The 21,101-nt window shown below is 36.8% G+C and overlaps 1 protein-coding gene and 1 long non-coding RNA gene across 2 annotated transcripts in view; one reads left to right on the plus strand and one right to left on the minus strand.

Annotated features, from left to right (window-relative positions):
• The window catches only part of LOC125854207 (uncharacterized), a 137,686-nt gene that overhangs the window by 28,038 nt on the left and 88,547 nt on the right, over positions 1–21,101 (minus strand). The gene's annotated exons all lie outside the window — the stretch shown is intronic.
• Positions 299–8,634, plus strand: LOC125854206 (uncharacterized). Its single transcript, XM_049533687.1, has 4 exons — positions 299–453; positions 1,430–1,494; positions 2,086–3,184; positions 8,430–8,634. The coding sequence occupies exons 3-4, from the start codon at positions 2,089–2,091 to the stop codon at positions 8,468–8,470; spliced, it is 1,137 nt and encodes a 378-aa protein (XP_049389644.1). The 5' UTR covers positions 299–453; positions 1,430–1,494; positions 2,086–2,088; the 3' UTR covers positions 8,471–8,634.

Raw genomic sequence — 21,101 nt, forward strand, 5'->3', positions numbered from 1 at the left:
TCGCAAAAAAATGCGATTTTGAGGGTCAACTTTAAAGGGGCATATCTCTCAGCACACAAGGAATTGGAAGGAGCTCAAACTATCAAAATTAAAGCTCTGTGAGTTAGCTTTCCAACGCAATTTGTTTCACCTCATTCCGAGTTAGGATGAAGGAGTTATGACCATTTTCGTAAAACCTGTCCGGCAGAAAATGCAAATTCCAGTAGCCGAAAACACTGTTCACCCGCCTCAATTTTTTTTTTAAGTGTTGGGACGTTTTTTTATAAAAAGGGGACATATCCATACTTAGTCATTTAACTTCAAAACATCCAAAAACTCTCTCTAAACCCTCTCCAAAAATTCCACCAAGATCATCAACCAAATTCAAGGATCCCAAGCTTTAATTCCGGATTCAAGATTCAATCTCAAGCAATTCTCCATTCCAATCTTCATCAAGAATTCTCCAAAGTTGAGGTATGTGGGTTGATTGTGGAAACCTTCCTTTCCACAAGTCCAACCATTTATCCTCTATTTTACTTCAAGTTTATGGGTCCTTATGATCATTTATGAACTCTTGAATTATGGAATTATTACTACACATCCTATTATGGTCTATTTTTGTATATTATCATGAAATGGAATGATTATATGATGTTTATGGTTTTCATGCCTCCATGATCAAATTATGAAGGTTGTTATATATGTATATATATATGTATGTTGTTGGTGGGCTGTTTTATATGGATTTTGAAATTGGTTGGACTTAGTACTCTTGAAACACATGATTTTATTTACATGAACAAGTAGCCCACCATATGTTTGATAAAATGCCATTTATAGAATTCTTATGAAATGGAAGGTCCAATGTACGTCCTATGAGTCGGATGATTATATAAGTATTGAAATGATGATGAAATGGATACATGTATATGATTTTCTCTATATAGTGTGTGAGTCGACCAAGCCTAGCTCGGGGGGTTGTAGGCCCGGGTAACCGTATCAAGGGGTTGGTACCTTGGTTGCCTAGTACGGGGGGTAGTAGGCCCGTATAACCGTATCGAGGGGTTTGTACCTTGGTTGCCTAGTACGGGGGGTAGTAGGCCCGTATAACCATATCGAGGGGTTTGTACCTTGGTCCCTAGCTCGGGGGGTGGTAGGCCCGGGTAACCACATTGAGGGGTTTGTACCTCTTTCGCCTCTCCAAGGGGGTGGTAGGCCTTGGAAATACTATATTGATGGTCACTCACTACACATATACTATGCCCTACTAAATATGATTTTTATATAAGCATCATTATACATATCATCTCATTAATATGCTATCTATCGGGTACGATTATGCATTTTGCCTATGATGTCCATCCCTTGTTGCATTGCATTGCATCCCATATACTTAGTACATTCAAACGTACTAACGCATACTCTATGCCTACATGATGTCACCATGTAGGGACCGGAGCACCGCTTGACCCTCGTCCTCCGCGTGGCTAATACGATTTTCTATCAAGGTTATTGGTGAGTCCTCCATTCCGGGGACGTTGCTTATGATCTTTTGCTATGTATAAGACTTTTCCTTTTAGTTATGTTTTGACTATGAGGGTGAGCCCAGTTGTTTGTCTTGGCCCCCGCTAAAGTACCTATGTTTAGAGGTGGTGTTGGACAAGTTGTGTATTATGTTTGAGCTTGATTCATCTATGGTATTTATGTATCATTTCTTCTTTTTTTTTTTTTGCTCCCTTAGTCCCGATTTCCCCCTTGATTATGCTTATCGCTTATGGTCATTTTAATTGCTTCCGCGACCAATGATGTGTAAGATACGCTATGAGGCTTGTTTGGGGTTCCTTCGGGTTCCCCATTCGCCGGTCACGTCTAGGCCCTAGGCTTGGGTCGTGACAAACTTGGTATCAGAGCACTAGGTTGATAGATCCTCGGAGTCCAACACACCGCGTTGATTAGAGTCCGATTCATGGTTGTGTTGTGCACCACAATTATGAGTAGGAGGCTATGAGACGTTTTAGGAAATGTTTCACTTCTTCATGTTCTAAGTCGTGCGGTAGAGTTGAATTAAGTTCTTTTTTTCCCTACGGTTGTTCTTTGCTATGCTAGATCATGCCTAATACAAGAGGAAGACGAGCCCGCGCACCCGAGGAACAACCGACCAATGGGGATCTTCGGGATGCCCTTACTTTATTTGCACAAGCTATGGCTAATCAAGCCAACCACGGGGCCCAAACCCCTCAGGCTCCTACCCCGGCATCTCGGGTGAGAGACTTCGTGCGGATGAATCCCCCGGAATTCTATGGGTCTAAGTTAAATGAAGACCCTCAAGAGTTCATTGATGAAGTCCTCAAGATATTAGCTATCATGGGCGTGAAGTCAGAAGATAAGGCGGAGTTGGCGGCCTACCAACTAAAAGGGGTGGCCCAAATATGGTACAACCAATGGAAGGAAGAGAAGGGGGTAAACTATGTGGTGCATTGGGAAGAGTTCAAAACGGCTTTCCTTAATCGATTCTTTCCTCTTGAGCTTAGGGAAGCCAAATTGGTGGAGTTCATGAATTTAAAACAAGGGTCTATGAGTGTGAGGGAGTATGCCCTCAAGTTTAACCAACTTTCAAGGTATGCTCCACACTTGGTTGCCGACTCACGGTCTAGAATGAACAAATTCGTGATGGGTGTGTCCGACCTAGTGAGTGAAGAATGCCGGTCCGCAATGTTGATTAGTGACATGGACTTGTCCCGCTTGATGGTCTATGCCGAACAAATGGAGGAGGAGAAGTTGAGGAAGAGGAGGGGTCATGAGGCCAAGAGGGCCCGTTTTGAGGGCAAGTTCCAAAGTAGAACGGGAGGCCGGTTTCATCAAGGTCAAGGGTCTTCTCATGCGCTCCATAAGGGGTTTGCCAATGATGTTCCAAGGGCCCAAGGTGTTAGGGGTATGGGTCCTATTGATGTATGTCCGAAGTGTGGTAAGGGCCATGGTGGCCCGTGCTTGAGAAATACCGGTGCTTGCTATAGTTGTGGGGAAATGGGGCACAAGGCAATGGATTGTCCTCGAAATCGCAACAAGGGTAAGGAGGTCCGTCCACAAGGTGCCAATGCGGTTCCTTTGGGGAGAGGGGGCCGACAAGATGGTGCCCCAAGGCACAATCGATTTTATGCTTTGCATGGGAGGCAAGGGGTCGATGAAGTCCCCGACGTCGTTACCGGTATGTTGAAAATCTTTGACTTTGATGTATATGCATTAATTGATCCGGGTGCCTCTCTTTCTTTTGTCACCCCCTTTGTTGCCAAAAAGTTTCATGTTGAGCCCGAATTGTTGCGTGAGTCATATAAGGTGTCTACTCCTATTGGTGCATATATTGTTGCTAGGAAGGTCTATAGAAATTGTCCTATTTGCATCTTGCATAAAATATTGCCTTGTGATCTTGTTGAGTTGAACATGGTCGATTTTGATGTTGTTCTTGGGATGGATTGGTTGCATGCATACTATGCTTCCATTGATTGTAGAACCCGTAGGGTCAAGTTCCAATTCCCAAGTGAACCCATTCTTGAGTGGGAAAGCCAAAATGTGGTAGTCAAGGGTAGGTTCATCTCTTGCATTAAAGCCCGTAAGTTGATCTCTAAGGGGTGTCTCTATCACCTTGTGAGGGTTAGGGATGTGGAGTCCAAAACCCTTCCTATAGAGTCGGTTCCGATCGTAAATGAATTCCTTGATGTCTTTCCTAATGACCTTCCCGGTGTTCCTCCCGAAAGGGAAATAGATTTTGGCATAGACCTCCTCCCCGATACTCAACCCATTTCTATCCCCCCTTATCGTATGGCCCCGGCGGAGTTAAAGGAGTTGAAGGAACAATTGAGGGACTTGTTGGAGAAGGGTTTTATTAGGCCTAGCCAATCACCATGGGGTGCACCGGTGTTGTTTGTGAAGAAGAAAGATGGGTCCCTTAGGATGTGTATTGATTACCGGCAACTCAATAGGGTCACCATCAAGAATAAATATCCTCTTCCTAGGATTGATGACTTGTTCGACCAATTGCAAGGGGCTAGCCACTTCTCTAAGATTGATCTTCGGTCCGGGTATCATCAAGTGAAGGTGAGGGAGTGTGACATTCCCAAGACAGCCTTCCGGACTAGGTATGGGCATTATGAATTTGTGGTCATGTCCTTTGGGTTGACCAATGCACCGGCTATCTTCATGGACCTAATGAATAGGATCTTTAAACCCCACCTTGATTCCTTTGTTGTGGTCTTCATTGATGATATTTTAATCTATTCGCATAGCGAGGAAGAACATATGGGTCACTTGAGGGTTGTGTTGCAAAGATTGAGAGAGGAGAAGTTGTATGCCAAGTATGAAAAGTGTGAATTTTGGTTGAGGGAGGTTGCCTTCCTAGGTCATGTGGTGTCGGGGGATGGTATTAAGGTAGATCCTAAGAAGACCGATGTGATTAGAAATTGGCCTAGGCCATTGACCCCGTCGGATATTAGGAGCTTCTTGGGCTTAGCGGGTTACTATCGGAGATTTGTGAATGGGTTTTCTTCTATTGCTTCTTCCATGACTAAGTTGACACAAAAGAAGGCTAAGTTTGAGTGGACCGACGAGTGTGAAAGGAGTTTTCAAACCTTGAAAGATAAACTTGTGTCCGCTCCTATATTGTCACTACCGGATGGGCTTGAGGGATTCGTTGTGTATTGTGATGCTTCTAGAGTTGGCTTGGGTTGTGTCCTAATGCAAAATGGTAAGGTGATAGCCTATGCGTCTAGACAACTCAAAGTGCATGAAAAGAACTATCCTACGCATGACCTTGAATTAGCCGCGGTGGTGTTTGCTTTAAAGATTTGGCGTCATTACTTGTATGGGGTACATGTTGATGTGTTCACCGATCATAAGAGCCTCCAATATGTCTTCACCCAAAAAGACCTCAACTTGAGACAAAGAAGGTGGCTAGAATTTCTTAAAGATTATGATATGAGTGTGCATTATCATCCCGGTAAAGCTAATGTGGTGGCGGATGCTTTGAGTAGGGTGTCTATGGGTAGCCTAGCTCATGTTGATATTGGTGATAGGGAAATGGCTAGGGAGGTGCATCGGTTGGCTAGGTTGGGGGTTAGGTTGGAAGAAATTAGTAATGGTGGTGTGGTCGTTGTTGATGGTGCTAGGTCTTCCTTGGTTGATGAGGTGATAGCAAAACAAGATCTTGACTCTTCCTTGTTAGAATTGAAGGCCTTGGTGAAAGAGGGTAAGGTGGAAGTTTTCTCCCAAGGGGGAGATGGTGCCCTTAGGTACCAAGGTAGGTTGTGTGTGCCTTGTGTTGATGGTTTGAGGGAGAAAATTCTTGAGGAGGCTCATAATTCTTCCTACTCCATTCACCCCGGTTCCACCAAAATGTATAGAGATTTGAGGGATGTGTATTGGTGGGGAGGCATGAAGAAGGACATTGCCAAATTCGTCTCCGGTTGTCATAGTTGTCAACAAGTCAAGGCCGAACATCAAAGGCCGGGTGGTCTAACCCAAGACATAGAGATTCCTACTTGGAAGTGGGAAGAAATTAATATGGATTTTGTAGTTGGTTTACCCAAGACTAGAAAAGGTTTTGATTCTATTTGGGTGGTGGTTGATAGGATGACAAAATCGGCTCATTTTCTACCGGTAAAGACAACATATGGGGCGGAAGATTATGCAAGGTTATATATTCATGACTTGGTAAGGTTGCATGGGATTCCTCTATCCATCATATCGGACCGTGGTACTCAATTTACTTCACACTTTTGGAAGTCCTTTCAAAGGGGTCTAGGTACGAGAGTTAAGCTTACTACGGCCTTTCACCCGCAAACGGATGGACAAGCCGAAAGGACTATCCAAACACTTGAGGATATGCTTAGGGCTTGTGTATTGGAGCTTAAGGGTAGTTGGGATGATCATCTTCCATTGATTGAGTTTGCCTATAACAATAGCTATCATTCTAGCATCGGTATGGCTCCTTTTGAGGCTCTCTATGGGAGGCGTTGTAGATCACCGGTTGGGTGGTTTGAGGTTGGTGAGGTGGCCTTGTTAGGACCAGATCTAGTTATGGAGGCTCTTGAGAAGGTTAGGATGATTAGAGAAAGGTTGAAGACGGCCCAAAGTCGCCAAAAGTCCTATGCCGATGTGAGGAGAAGGGCTCTTGAATTCCAAGTTGGTGATTGGGTCTATTTGAAGGTGTCACCCATGAAGGGTGTGGTTCGTTTTGGTAAGAAGGGCAAGTTGAGCCCAAGATACGTGGGTCCTTATAAGGTGATGAGGAGAATTGGCAAGGTAGCTTATGAGTTGGAATTGCCTAGCGAAATGGATTTGGTTCATCCGGTATTTCATGTGTCTATGTTGAGGAAGTGTGTGGGTGATCCGAATGCCATTGTGCCTCTTGATGTTGTGGGTGTTGTTGAAGATAATTTGACCTATGAAGAGGTTCCGGTCCAGATTTTAGATAGACAAGTGAAGAGGTTGAGAAACAAAGATGTGGCTTCCGTTAAGGTCCTTTGGAGAAATCAACAAGTTGAAAGTGCTACTTGGGAGGCCGAAGCGGACATGCAAAGGCGATATCCTTATCTTTTCCACTCCACTCAAGCTTAAGGTATTGATCTAAACCCTTTATAAAATCTCAGGTCTTAAGTTCAGCCACCATGTCATTGCATACATTCATGTTTAAGTTAACAAGTTCATTGTGGTTTTACAACTATGTTGAAGTTTTTGAAATGAGGTGTAAGTGCATTGTTGCATCCCTATGTGGGCTGAATTTGCCATGTTTGTGTTTCTCATGTACGTTTCTTTGACATTCGGGGACGAATGTTCCCAAGGGGGAGATATTGAAACGACCCCAAAAATGCCCGAAAATGTGCTTCGAAAACACCTAAAATTGTAATTTCCATATATCTCAAAATCCGTGCATCATTTCGGAAATTCGACTTCATATTCTTATTCAGGGGGTCAAATTGAGTGGGAAATGAGTCTAACCCGAATTTTAGAACAACCGTATCAAAATTCGAAAATCGCAAAAAATGCGATTTTGAGGGTCAACTTTAAAGGGGCATATCTCTCAGCACACAAGGAACTGGAAGGAGCTCAAACTATCAAAATTAAAGCTCTGTGAGTTAGCTTTCCAACGCAATTTGTTTCACCTCATTCCGAGTTAGGATGAAGGAGTTATGACCATTTTCGTAAAACCTGTCCGGCAGAAAATGCAAATTCCAGTAGCCGAAAACACTGTTCACCCGCCTCAATTTTTTTTTAAGTGTTGGGACGTTTTTATAAAAAGGGGACATATCCATACTTAGTCATTTAACTTCAAAACATCCAAAAACTCTCTCTAAACCCTCTCCAAAAATTCCACCAAGATCATCAACCAAATTCAAGGATCCCAAGCTTTAATTCCGGATTCAAGATTCAATCTCAAGCAATTCTCCATTCCAATCTTCATCAAGAATTCTCCAAAGTTGAGGTATGTGGGTTGATTGTGGAAACCTTCCTTTCCACAAGTCCAACCATTTATCCTCTATTTTACTTCAAGTTTATGGGTCCTTATGATCATTTATGAACTCTTGAATTATGGAATTATTACTACACATCCTATTATGGTCTATTTTTGTATATTATCATGAAATGGAATGATTATATGATGTTTATGGTTTTCATGCCTCCATGATCAAATTATGAAGGTTGTTATATATGTATATATATATGTATGTTGTTGGTGGGCTGTTTTATATGGATTTTGAAATTGGTTGGACTTAGTACTCTTGAAACACATGATTTTATTTACATGAACAAGTAGCCCACCATATGTTTGATAAAATGCCATTTATAGAATTCTTATGAAATGGAAGGTCCAATGTACGTCCTATGAGTCGGATGATTATATAAGTATTGAAATGATGATGAAATGGATACATGTATATGATTTTCTCTATATAGTGTGTGAGTCGACCAAGCCTAGCTCGGGGGGTTGTAGGCCCGGGTAACCGTATCAAGGGGTTGGTACCTTGGTTGCCTAGTACGGGGGGTAGTAGGCCCGTATAACCGTATCGAGGGGTTTGTACCTTGGTTGCCTAGTACGGGGGGTAGTAGGCCCGTATAACCATATCGAGGGGTTTGTACCTTGGTCCCTAGCTCGGGGGGTGGTAGGCCCGGGTAACCACATTGAGGGGTTTGTACCTCTTTCGCCTCTCCAAGGGGGTGGTAGGCCTTGGAAATACTATATTGATGGTCACTCACTACACATATACTATGCCCTACTAAATATGATTTTTATATAAGCATCATTATACATATCATCTCATTAATATGCTATCTATCGGGTACGATTATGCATTTTGCCTATGATGTCCATCCCTTGTTGCATTGCATTGCATCCCATATACTTAGTACATTCAAACGTACTAACGCATACTCTATGCCTACATGATGTCACCATGTAGGGACCGGAGCACCGCTTGACCCTCGTCCTCCGCGTGGCTAATACGATTTTCTATCAAGGTTATTGGTGAGTCCTCCATTCCGGGGACGTTGCTTATGATCTTTTGCTATGTATAAGACTTTTCCTTTTAGTTATGTTTTGACTATGAGGGTGAGCCCAGTTGTTTGTCTTGGCCCCCGCTAAAGTACCTATGTTTAGAGGTGGTGTTGGACAAGTTGTGTATTATGTTTGAGCTTGATTCATCTATGGTATTTATGTATCATTTCTTCTTTTTTTTTTTTTGCTCCCTTAGTCCCGATTTCCCCCTTGATTATGCTTATCGCTTATGGTCATTTTAATTGCTTCCGCGACCAATGATGTGTAAGATACGCTATGAGGCTTGTTTGGGGTTCCTTCGGGTTCCCCATTCGCCGGTCACGTCTAGGCCCTAGGCTTGGGTCGTGACAACTATTGGCTTCTTGATTGAAGAAATAGCATTTTTTTGTATATTTTCTGAAGCCTCATGGTTATATCATTATTGAAGATATTATGTTCCTTCCGCATATATCGTACGTCCTAAACAAGTAGGGGGCCCTTTTGTGCCAAGGGTAGGCCTATCACATTTGAAAGATGTATGTGTCGAATTGAACCATTTTGTTACCCCAAAGCGAATTTCGCATATAAAATGATGTTTAAAAAGCGAAAACAAGCAGGGGAAGTAGGGAATAAACGAGAAACGCAAAAGGAGAGGCCCACACAGGGGTCATTTGGAAAGAGTACCAAAATACAAGAAATGCAAGCCCACGCAGGGGTAAATAACAAGTACATATGCAAAAACCCACGCAAGGGCGAAGTCTACTAGGAGGTTCCTGACGGCTCCGCTTTTGATCTGCTCTTCTTGTTCTATGCCATGAGATGCTAAAGCCTATATTGAATCATTAGCAAGTATTCGCCGCTCCGACGACCTTTCTCTTCCCAGTCTTCTAAACACATTCCACTTCTATTGTCTCCAATCCATAAGTTGAGCTCTCCCAAATCGATTCTCAAGCTTTCTAATTCTCGAGTACACTCCTGAGGGCGTATTTATCCTCTTCCTGCTTTCGAAGAAATTCATTGTGCATTTCTTGAGCTTCCCTTTTAACCTCTCTTAATTCTATCAAAGCTTTGGACTATTTGTCTTCCTCACTGCGGTAAATGTTCAAAACTAGGAAGGAGATACCTTGTATATTGCCTTTCAACCAAGCTTTGTAGGTTTCATCGTACCTAACATTAATTCGGTCCGCGACAATGGTGTCTTATTAATTCGCACAACCTTTTTTACATTCTCTTAGCATCTCTGAAGCCTCATGCACTCTGTCGTCCTCGATGTCGAACACACAGATACGGTAGTATGCATTTGAAGGTGTAGTTTGTCTTCTTTTGAACTGCCTCAGGACCCAGATGGGTGCATACGGGCGGATACGTCGAATACGTGGTAGAGGAAGCACAAGTTGCCTGTCACCCCGTACTATGGCATCTTTCATGATGAAACGGTCGAACATCCACTGGATATTTTCTTCTCTTAACTCGGAGAAAATATGAGCCCATCTTCCTCTATTCTTTATATTTTCTAAATCTGTCCAAAACAACATATTATTCAAACCCTTAAGAGCATTATTATCATCGAGGGTGTGTAGTTGTTGAGTCCCGTGTCCCTTCGCTAAGTGGCTCATTATCCACTATTGGAGGAGGAGATTACAGCCCTGAAAGTTGCGATGTCCTTCCTTACATCTTTCCAAAGCACGATACATGTTGGACAGGATGACAGGCGTGATGGGATAATACTTCACTTTCCCTTGGTTCAGATGCTCGTGGAAGAGAGTGTGTGCAAGCATTTCTATCCAGGTCTGAGGCTCGGGCCCTAGGGAAAAACCATAGTATCTAATAGAGTGATAGTGAATGCCAAAGATCTGATCTCGTCCCATTCTCTGAAGGTAACCTTGAACTCTTGGTTGTAATTCGCATAAAAGCTTGCATGCCCAAATCTAATATAGAGATCCATAAAAGAAATGCTAGAACCTTCGGCCTAGAAGACATAATCCTTTCTTAATCCGAGCAAATTTATAATATCCTCGAGAGTAGGCTTGTTAGGGATTAAGATTTTTTCCTGTTTTCTCACTCTTCTTTCAAGCCCTGTACCGACTGTGTCTATTCCGTCTCGAATTTCCTCAATTGTCGGGGTGATTTCCATGGTTCTAAATTGGAACACTATTTTCTCGTTGTCCCAATGACCCGTGAGGACTTCAATAAGCTCGGGCCACCCAACCATATTAATGAGTTCTGTTGAGGTCCCTTTTGTGAAACGTGTTGAGATTGTTGTACCACATCTTGAGAAGAAATGGGGCTTTCACTAGCATGTCGAATTTGGGAAATCGATCCATAACTACAAAATAAAGCACGGTTAAGATTCCCTCCCCCAAATAGGTAACAATCAGGTTTCCACACATACATTTTTCAAATGTCAAATAATATGATATATCGTTAGGTCGTGGACCTTGGACATGATTTTTGGCGGTTTTGCTAATGAACTTAATACGCCTTGGGTATTAAGCCGTCTTAGGCTAATGCTTAAATTTGTATTTGGTTTCGGTCTACTCTAGGTTGACTAGAATTGGTGTAGAAATGACAGTTACTCGAGTCAGACAAACAACAGGGTGAAGTCTAATAAACGACGTTGAATGACCACAAACCAACTATTCGTTTATCACTTTCGAAGAATTCAACTTGTGTTTTTTGTAAAGGAAAGCCGTGGTAAGCGACGTAATTGGCTTTTTTCCTAATGCAATTTATTTGTCGTTTGGCAGACTCGGATGCCATGAATGTCACAATTCAATATATATGATAAATAAAACAAGTAGACAGATAGCCAAATAAATTAATCTTAAGGTTAGAACCATTCAAAATCCCCAGCAGAGTCGTCATTCTGTTTTATTTAAAAATATTTATTTGACTGATTTTAGAGTCGCCACTTAATTTTTAAGAAAAATCAAGAAGACTATTTTTTCAAAAGACTAAAACAAAAATCTAATGAAAATATTAAAAGGAGTTCGAGGTTCATATTAGCATTTCGGGAAGGCACCCGAAATGCCCACTAATATGTGGTTATCCAGCAATTAACTATTTGGCTAAATTTATTTTATTTAACTTGAATTGAGCAATTTTATAGTTAGGACCATTTTAAGGGAGAAAAAGAAAAATATTAAGACACTATATCAGTTAAATACTTTGAAAAATTAAGTTTTAAGATAAAGGAAAATGAGTTCTTAATTAGTGGATTTTTTAGAAGATTGGTTCATAATAGCTGTTTGTCGGAGAAATTAAATCGCAATAACCTTAAAATTAACAACAAATAATGACAGGCAAACAAATATAAAATGATAAAGTAAAGAGGAAAATTTGGGCCCAAGTCTAGTTTCATGTCCGCCTGGACCAGTACTTGAGCCTATTTTCGTTTTGGGCCAAAGGCCCAATTTTTGCCACCTTTGTACCTGTCCTAGACTAAATTGAATTTTATTTCTTTGGGCCTTATGCCCATCTTCTACCTATTATAAATTCTAACAAGATAATAATAAGTAAAATGACAAAGGGCTTAGGCCCAAAATAACAAAATACAATCTTTAAAGTAAAAAGAGCGGGCCTATGGCCCAATCTTTTCAATTCTCTAAACTGCTTCATATTCTTTCAACTCCAGGACCTGTTTGTTGATTTTATAGTTAGCTGACTCGGATAAGAAAGAATTTTAGCCTTTGTGACTCTCACGAAATGCAAGAAGAAAATAGGAGTTCGTAGTAAACTCAGACAAATTTCACATGCAAATGAAGAGAGCCGAAATTAATATCCGATAATAATAATAATAATAATTAGATCTTTCAAACTTTAGCTCTAAACAATAACATGATTCCTTGATTATTTAATAATAATGCATTCAAAGCTCTAAATAATGCATTCAAACAATAACACGATCTCTTATATTGTTTTCATCATTCAACACGACTTTGGCTAAAGATGTGATTGATTGATGAATTTTTGGACCAATTTTATTTTTTGTTTTCACTAATTAATTTCCTTTGTCCAGATATTACTATTAATTTATTAATTTGTGGAATTATTTAAAATTTACAGGGAAAGAACTTGTTTCTTTCGAACAATAAGCCATCCACCTTTGATATAAATTAAAGTTACCCCCCTTCCCAATAGTCACCATCACACCTGTTGATGGCTATAAATTTACGAAAATTTCTTCTTACTAAAAGCGGAAAGAATTCTTATATTTCTTCTTCTTTTCTTTACATAAGTTTTTAAAATAAAAACAATAAGTGTTGTGTGATTTACTCCGTTTGTTGCTAAAATTTTGTAATATCGATGGCTGATATTGCAAAACGGTATGTTCTATTTGATCATGGGATAAATTAATTCAAATCCTTGACAAGTGTAAGAGGATTATTTTTTAAAAAAAAAAACACAATATTCGGTAGATTTACAACTTTATTTTTCTTTGATTATTTTCATTTCAATTTATCTATTTGATTGTAGAAATAACATTTTTTTTTTCATGTAAGATTATGATAAGTACATGTTTAAAAACTAGAAGTTATATATTTTACTGAGGCAAAAATAGTACTCCATAAAGAATAAAGATAGTGAAGTTACATGGAAAAGTAAAATCAATTTTCTCTTTGATTGGTTAAGTATTTTTTTAAAATAAACTATTATCACAAGTATTACGGAGTATACTTGAACATTTCCTAGAAATATAAAACAATTTCGTCGTCAACTAAAAATTGATAAATACACATGAATTATTTTTAAAATAAAAGCCATCCTAATTAATTTACAAACCCACATAAATCTATTACCCCTCCAACACACAAACACCTATTAGTTTTCAGTAATTTAAATTAACACACACTCACACAAACACATATTCCATTTCAAGAAAAAAAATTAGTTTTTGATAATTTAGCTTGAACAATAAATACATAATTTCCTTATGAGAGTGATATTTTCTTTGTTTAATTAACACCTTAAAGCATGTTGTAAGTTGTAACACGAGTTTTCGTTTCCATTTGTTAATTTCCCTCTTCAATAGTTTAATTTCATTGTTAACTTTTAAATATAAACTAAAGTGAAATACTTGGATTTTGAGAAATCTTAATAGCTCAATTAGTTGGTTCAATTTCTAATCCCTCTCCCATTTTCCCTTTACCCATTTTTTTTCTAAAAAAAATGGTAAAAGTTTCATTTTAATAAGAGGTGAAAATTTAGATAAGTATTGAAATCGCGATCGTATAATGCCAAAGGGCTGTGACCGGCACTTTACGAACTCCTACGATCACGCTAAGCAAACTAACTACTTCTTCCGTTTATATGTCACCATTTTTTGTTTTACATGTATTAAGAAATTAAGTTTACTATTTTAACCTTATTTAATTTTTTTTGAAGTCAACTTTTCAATCAATGAATATTATTTAATTTATTTTGATTAATTAATTTGATCAATGAACATGAATTATTCACTTAGTTTTTCTATATTGGTCAAATGAATATTTTTAAGGCTAATAACTCACAAGGGTAAAAATAGGAAGAATATTGTAATTTATACATTAATTTTATGAAATGACAAGTATTATGGACCAACTATTTATAGTAGGATGACATATAAAAAGGAGGAGAGAGTATCTTATTTACGCTTCTATTCATACAATAACACAATATTAATACAACAACTTTAAGTTGCATTTATTTTATGAAAGTAAAGAGGTTGTTTAATTTCTGATAGAGCATCGCCTCAAGTAAAACATATAAAAAAAAAATGAAAGGAAAGAAAATACAGTGGATATTAAAAATTATAAAGGAGAAGAGATTAGTAGCAATAAAAAATAATTTGATAACCGAAGCAAATGAAATAATTAATTATAATAAAATTGAAGAATAAGATAGTAGAATAATGATAAGAGATACTCTCTCTGTATCATATTAGATGAACACTTTTATTTTACGTGGTAATTAAGAAATTATTATTATATTGATTAATTTTATTTTATTCATATTAATTAGCCTCTTGAATGTTGACTCCGACAGGAAGCTCCCGAGAGGGAAAGAGAAGAAAATAATCAATGACATTATCCCAAGGCTCAAGCCAAAAGAAATTCTTGGGTCTTTAAAGTTTGTTTAAACTTCCAATGACCATACTAATTATAGGGGTAAAATAAGAAAAAAATAATTAATTCTATCCTAATTTAATAAGTGATCGAGTAATATGAGACAAATAATTTTAATAAAACATTTATTTAATAAGAAATGGAGGGAGTATATGTTTTCAAGAAACACAAATAATTAATCCACAAAACTTACAATAAATCCCCTTGACACCTTACAAACACAAAAATACAAGCAAATATGAGAACACGGTAAAGGAATTGAACACAACAAAATTTGAGAAGAATTGGCCCACACGCTTATTACATTAAATAAAATCCTTTGACGTATTATTTAGAGTATGTGTTTTATTTCTTTGAGGTCGAGATGTTTTTTCTTGTATGTAAAATATTATGGTAGGAACATTTTTCCGTTATGTAAATTACTATCTACATACTTATTGTGAGTCAAATTAAATAGGAGTCATCTTAATTAATCCACACACCCACAAATTACCCACTCCTCCTCCAAATACAGACACACACAACCCATCCAACAATATGATCTTCACAAACTTTAAAAAAAAAATATTAGTAGCTATGTTGACACGTAGAACTTTTCTGTAGTTTGCAATTTTATTTTAAAAAATATTTAAAGAGTCTATACCCCATTTCTTAATAAAAAATTAAAGTTGTTGACCCTTGTATTCTGAACATCTTCACGTAAATTGAAGGAGAAGGAATTCTAAATAAAAATTTCTTTGATTTTAGAAAGTAATTTAGATTGTATTAAAAAAATGCGACAGTTTGGTGGTGCATCACTACAAGCTCACACTTTTTAATAACACAAGACTTAAGATAAAAATAAATACAAATTCCAAACACACACAATCACACATTCCATGCAGGAAATAGACAATAATGTTCTCTCAATCTTACATGAGGTAACTTAGAAATTGAACAACAAATTACTTGAAAACATTAAGAAGAATACCATAAACAAAGCCTAAACTCCTATAAATACCTCAACATATGAACTTCTCTAAACATCACAACTTAAAGCAACAAAGCAATATATAATACACTACACTTGCTCATATTCATAATTATTTCTAAGAGGAGATATGGAGAATAATGGAAAGGACAAAGTAGGCACATCAAGGAATATTGGAAGTGTGTTCCCAAAGAAAGATAAGAAGTCAGTGAAGAAAATGGCTGTTGAAAAGATAGGCAAAGCTGTGGTGTCCACTTTCAAGAATGATAAGAAAAAAATTAACCCCTCTGATGGCACCTCCTCTTAGTAGTTAGTCCCATATCTATAATGAATGAACTTGCCTTTTGGATTATGCTAATATTATTGAATAAATTAGTATTTATTTGATTCTGAAGCTTTCGAAGGTTTAACTTATATACATCGCCAGTACTATAAAAAATAATGCTTACATTATTTATCTGATACTATTGATGTATAGAAGTTAAATTCATTTGTAACTATGGTCTAGTTTTTTGTTTTTCAATGAGAGTAATTTTTCCTTTATTAATTAACCTTCAAGAATGTTATCAGCTGTAACATGAGTCTTCGTTTCCGTTTGTTAGTTTTCTTCTTCTATAGTGCTATTCCGTTGTTAATTTCTCAATTTAAACTAAAGTGGAGTCTTGAATTTCGGGGAGTCTTATTACATACTTATTGAGTTGATTGATTATCTGAACTTTTACTTGAGGTTCGATTTTCCGACCTTAATTATAATCCTTCCCTCATTTCTGTTGGGAAAGGCAAGCACAAAATAAATGTGCACGACAGGGCAATAGCGAAAAAAAACCCAAGTCAAAACTTTCCCTTCTATTTGAACCAAGAGAAGACAAAATAATGCAAGAAAAACACTGTTTGGGGCAGCAGACAAATCAACCAAGCAAGCAAAATAAATCAACACACGAGACACCAAATTTAACGTGGAAAACCTCTTCGGTGTGAAGAGTAAAAATCACAAGGCCAAAGCTGCACTAAAATCAACAAGAATTACAAAAGTGTTCTCCAAAATGGCCACCAACAAAGTGTCAAACAATGAGCAACACAACTACAAGAAAGCACCAAAAACTAGAAAAATAAAAGAAGCAAAAACACCAAATACTCAGCTACTGTTCACGAGCAAAAATTTGGAGCTACAGGACTCCAAGTCACCCTCTCTCAGTTCCCAATCAAAGATTATGTTGAAAGGAATAAGCTGTCCAAAAACTAGCTAAATCGTATAAGAAACTAAGCGGGAATCGCAATTTGAAATTGGCTGCTAGAGCTTGTGCGAAAATCTGCACTCTCACTTTTCTCTCTATATTGCTGCTCTCGATCTCTAGTGATTCTTCAAAATAAAACCTAAAAAGAAAGTCTTACATATGTACCATAATATTGGGCTTATGGGCAAAAGTGAGTTTGTAATGACCCTAAAGGTCATTTTTGAAAATTTTCATAAAATGACCGTTTTACCCCTCCCGATAATTGCCCCAAGTCCTAATTGTTGTATTTTCGAAGTTGATTTGAAGGAAAATTGATGAAAAATTGAGTTTTTGGAAAGTTGAGTTTTTAAGAGTTAAAATTTGGTTAAAAGAGCTACTTCGAGTCATTTGGAGTTTCGAGACTCGAATCGGATTTCCGTCGATTCCAGCAGTTTTAGAATGTCGAAACGGGTCTATGAGAATTTACGGAGGCGAATTTGGAGTTAAAACGAAGATTTGAGGTCCTAAGTTGCTAAAATTGTGAAATTTTGATCAAGAGTTGACTTTGGTCAACAAACGAGGTTCCGGTGCTCGAAATAGAATTCCGAGGGCACCGTTGGATTCAGGGGTGATTATAAGTGTAGAATGAGTCTTGGTTGAATTTTTAGAGGCCCCGAGTGCGTTTCGAGTTTTTGAGCCTAAAGTTAATTTCTTGACGCCTTATCGGATACCAGGTCAAGGAGACCTCGAATTCAAATTCCGACGATTTCATTGAGTCCGAAATGTCATTTTCAAGCTAGTAACATATTTGGTTTGTGTTCGGGAAGTGCCAAATGAGTTTTGGGTGAACTTTTAAGCTTCTTGGATGCTTTGACACTATTTCAGCAAATTGTGGCAACTAAAGGGTTCATTATTAGTTTTAAAGGTCGAAAAATTATTCCAAAGGTTCTAAAATTTTGAGCATGAATTATAGAACTTATATGCAAATTTTGGTGCATTTTCGCTAACCCGAGATTGGACTTTTATCGCAAATAAAAAATAATTGTTTACCGAGTAGAAATGATATTTGACTGGGCAAACGAGCATGAAATTGAGCTCCGATTGAACGAGCAGGTCCGTATCATTATTTAAGACATTTACAAAAAGAATCGGGTCATTTCACTATCGTATGAGGAAATTACGGTCTTTTTAGTGAAAGATTAACTGCTATTTTTCTGGTGCATAACAGCCATGTACTGTTATAAAAATCTCAGACTGTTGTTCATTTGGTATTTTGAGCATATCGGGAGTTCTAGAGATCGAAATGGAGTGATTCTTACAGGTTTCTTCTTGAATTAATATGAGGGTTAGTATTCAATCTTCAATTTGACATTTTCTCATAATTTCTTTATCTGGTTTTTTTTTCCCTATCCGTAAATCTCTTGGGAAAAATTGGGGTTTTATCGATTTGGACTCCCTTTTTGATGAAAAAGGTATATTTACGATCTTTGTGTTATGGGTAAACTGATTTTAACATAAAATTATTGATTCATCGACTATTTACATCATATTAACCGCGTACAATTTGAACTTTCCCGGTAAAGTTAAAGTTTGATAAATCGAGAACTTCAAGGTCGATCTTAACTCCGTTTTTGATGAAATTTCATATTTGAACTTATCTAAGCATGGGTAAGATGTTTTTTCAAGAGATATTCCATTTTCGAGTCGGGGTTTCGGATCCGAATATTTTAGGCTTCTTCAAGAACGTGGATTTTCCTTCAAATTGAGTTTGTGAATTGATTTCAACTCCGTTTTCAAATTGGTTTTCACCATTAGCTTCCAAATACTGTAAGGATCATTTTACATCAAAAATTTCCAGATTGGGGTATTGTTTTCCGGTATGAGACTTTTGGACCATTTTGCCCTCTTCTCCTAAATTTCTTGATTTTGGTGTCATTGGACTCGAATTGTGATTGTGAATAATTGTTTGAATAGATTATCATGATCCGGATTATACTCGGAAAGGAAAGGCTCAAGTCAAGTAACTTTTGGAGTTCATTTTAAGGCAAGTGGCTTCCAAACGTAAATAATGAAATCACATTCTATAATGCCAAAGGAAACACTTACACACGCTAATTTTTTTTGGTTATCTTATCGATATTTGTATTTCATACGCAACAACGCAATATTAAGAAATCAATATATAAAATAGCAATGAAAATTATGAATATAGTAAGTAGTAACAAAATTCAGGGGACATCCAGCTGGCACACATTTTTTAAAACACATCTAGCTAGTTAACCGTCGAAAGATGAGTTATAATGTGAATTGAGAAATTGAAGAAAATAGGTTAAGAGGAAAATAAAGTTCATTTTTCTTTATCGGTGGTACTGAAGAAGAGATTTTTTGTGCTTTTAAATAGAAATACTTCTTTTAGCTATTTAAAAAGAGAGACGATTCAAAATTACCTCCCTTTCCAACATCACCTTCGCATTTGTCGATGGCTATGACTTCTCCTTATTTGACACATTGAAAAACAAATTTTTCTTATTACTAAAAGTAGAAAGAATTCTTATATTTCTTTCTTTTTTATTTGCATAAGTTTTTCAAGTAAAAATAGTAAGTGTTATATGATTTACTTCGTTTTTTGAATTTCACTGAAGTTCTACAATATCAATTACCAGTATTGCTAAATAGTGTTTTATTTTATTTTGGAAGATATTATTCCAAATCTTGGACAAGTATAAAGAAATTAAATTCTTTAAGAAAATACAATATTCTGTAGGCTTGAAACTTTATTTTTCTTTGATTATTTTCATTTCTGTTTATATATTTTGATAGTAGAAATAATAACTTTTTTTCATGTAAGATTATGATAGACATACTTCCTTTACAAGAAAAAAATAGTATAGAATTTCTGGTAATGAAGATAGTAAAATTACATGAAACAGTAAAATAATATTTTTTTTTTGATTGGTTAAGTATTTTTTTGAAATAAACTATTATCATAAATATTACGGAGTACTTGAACATTTCCCAGAAATGTATGACAATCACATGATTTATTGTTTTTAAAAAAATAGTAGTGATCATAATTAATTTACAAACCCACACAAATCCATTACCCCTCCAACACACAGACGACATTTTCAACAATTTAAGTTAGCATGAACAAACCAACACACAAACGACATATCTACACATATGACTTCACAAATATCAAAATGAACAAACCAAAACCACACAAAACACACATTCCATTTCAAGAAAAAAATAAAATAAAAATTAGTTTTTGGTAATTATTTAACTTGAAAAATTAATAGGTAGTTTCCTTGGCTCAACTACACAAACAAGAGTTAATTTCTTGGATGGTCTTTTTATTTGGACAACAAAATCATTCAACTATAGTTTTTTTTTTACTTCAAATTTTCAATCTCTCTTTGTTAGCCTTAGATAAAAATATCCAAAAACCCACACTCACACATTATACATAAGCTAATTACATAGAAATTCAACCAGAGTTAATTACATGAAAACTTTCATGACAAAATAAACAAAGGCCTCAAAACTCTTATAAATACCTCAACATATGAACTCCTCAAATCATCACAAGTTAAAGCAATAAAGCAATAATACACCACATTTCATCATATTCATAATTATTTCTAAGAGAAGAGATATGGATAATAATGGAAAGGGCAAAATAGGCACATCAAAGAATAATGGAAGTGTGTTTCCAAAGAAAGATAAGAAGTCAGTGACAACCATGGCTGTTGAAAAGATAGGCAAAACTATGGTGTCCCCGTTCAAGAATGATAAGAAAAAGATTAACCCATCTAATGCCACCTCCTCTTAGTCGTCTTACTATTTGGATTGTGCTAATATTATTGAATAAAGTAGTTGTTTGATTCTGATGTATTTCTAGGGTTTAACTTATATACATTGATATTATTGTATAAAGAATTGTGTTTATATGATTTAACTGATTCTTTATGGTAATGTTGATGTTTATAAGTTAAACTCATTAATAAATTATTGTGTAGTACTATTATGTTATTTTTGTGAGGGTGATATTTCCTTTGTTAATTATCCTTCAAGACGTTGTATGTTGTAATATTAGTCTCCGTTTTTGGTTATTATTTTTACTCTTTAAATCGTGTTATTGCGTTGTTAACTTCTTCTTTTTTTAATTTTGTTTTCTTTTTAAAAACAACTAAAGTGGAGCACTCAAATTTTGGAGAATTTTAGTAGCTAAGTTGATTTGCTATTTGAAATTTCACCTTTTCTGCGGAGATGTCAACGGGCGAATGTGGGGTGAGGTGATTTTAAGG

Source organism: Solanum stenotomum, chromosome 2 (assembly GCF_019186545.1).
Source record: "Solanum stenotomum isolate F172 chromosome 2, ASM1918654v1, whole genome shotgun sequence".
NCBI lineage: Eukaryota > Viridiplantae > Streptophyta > Magnoliopsida > Solanales > Solanaceae > Solanum > Solanum stenotomum.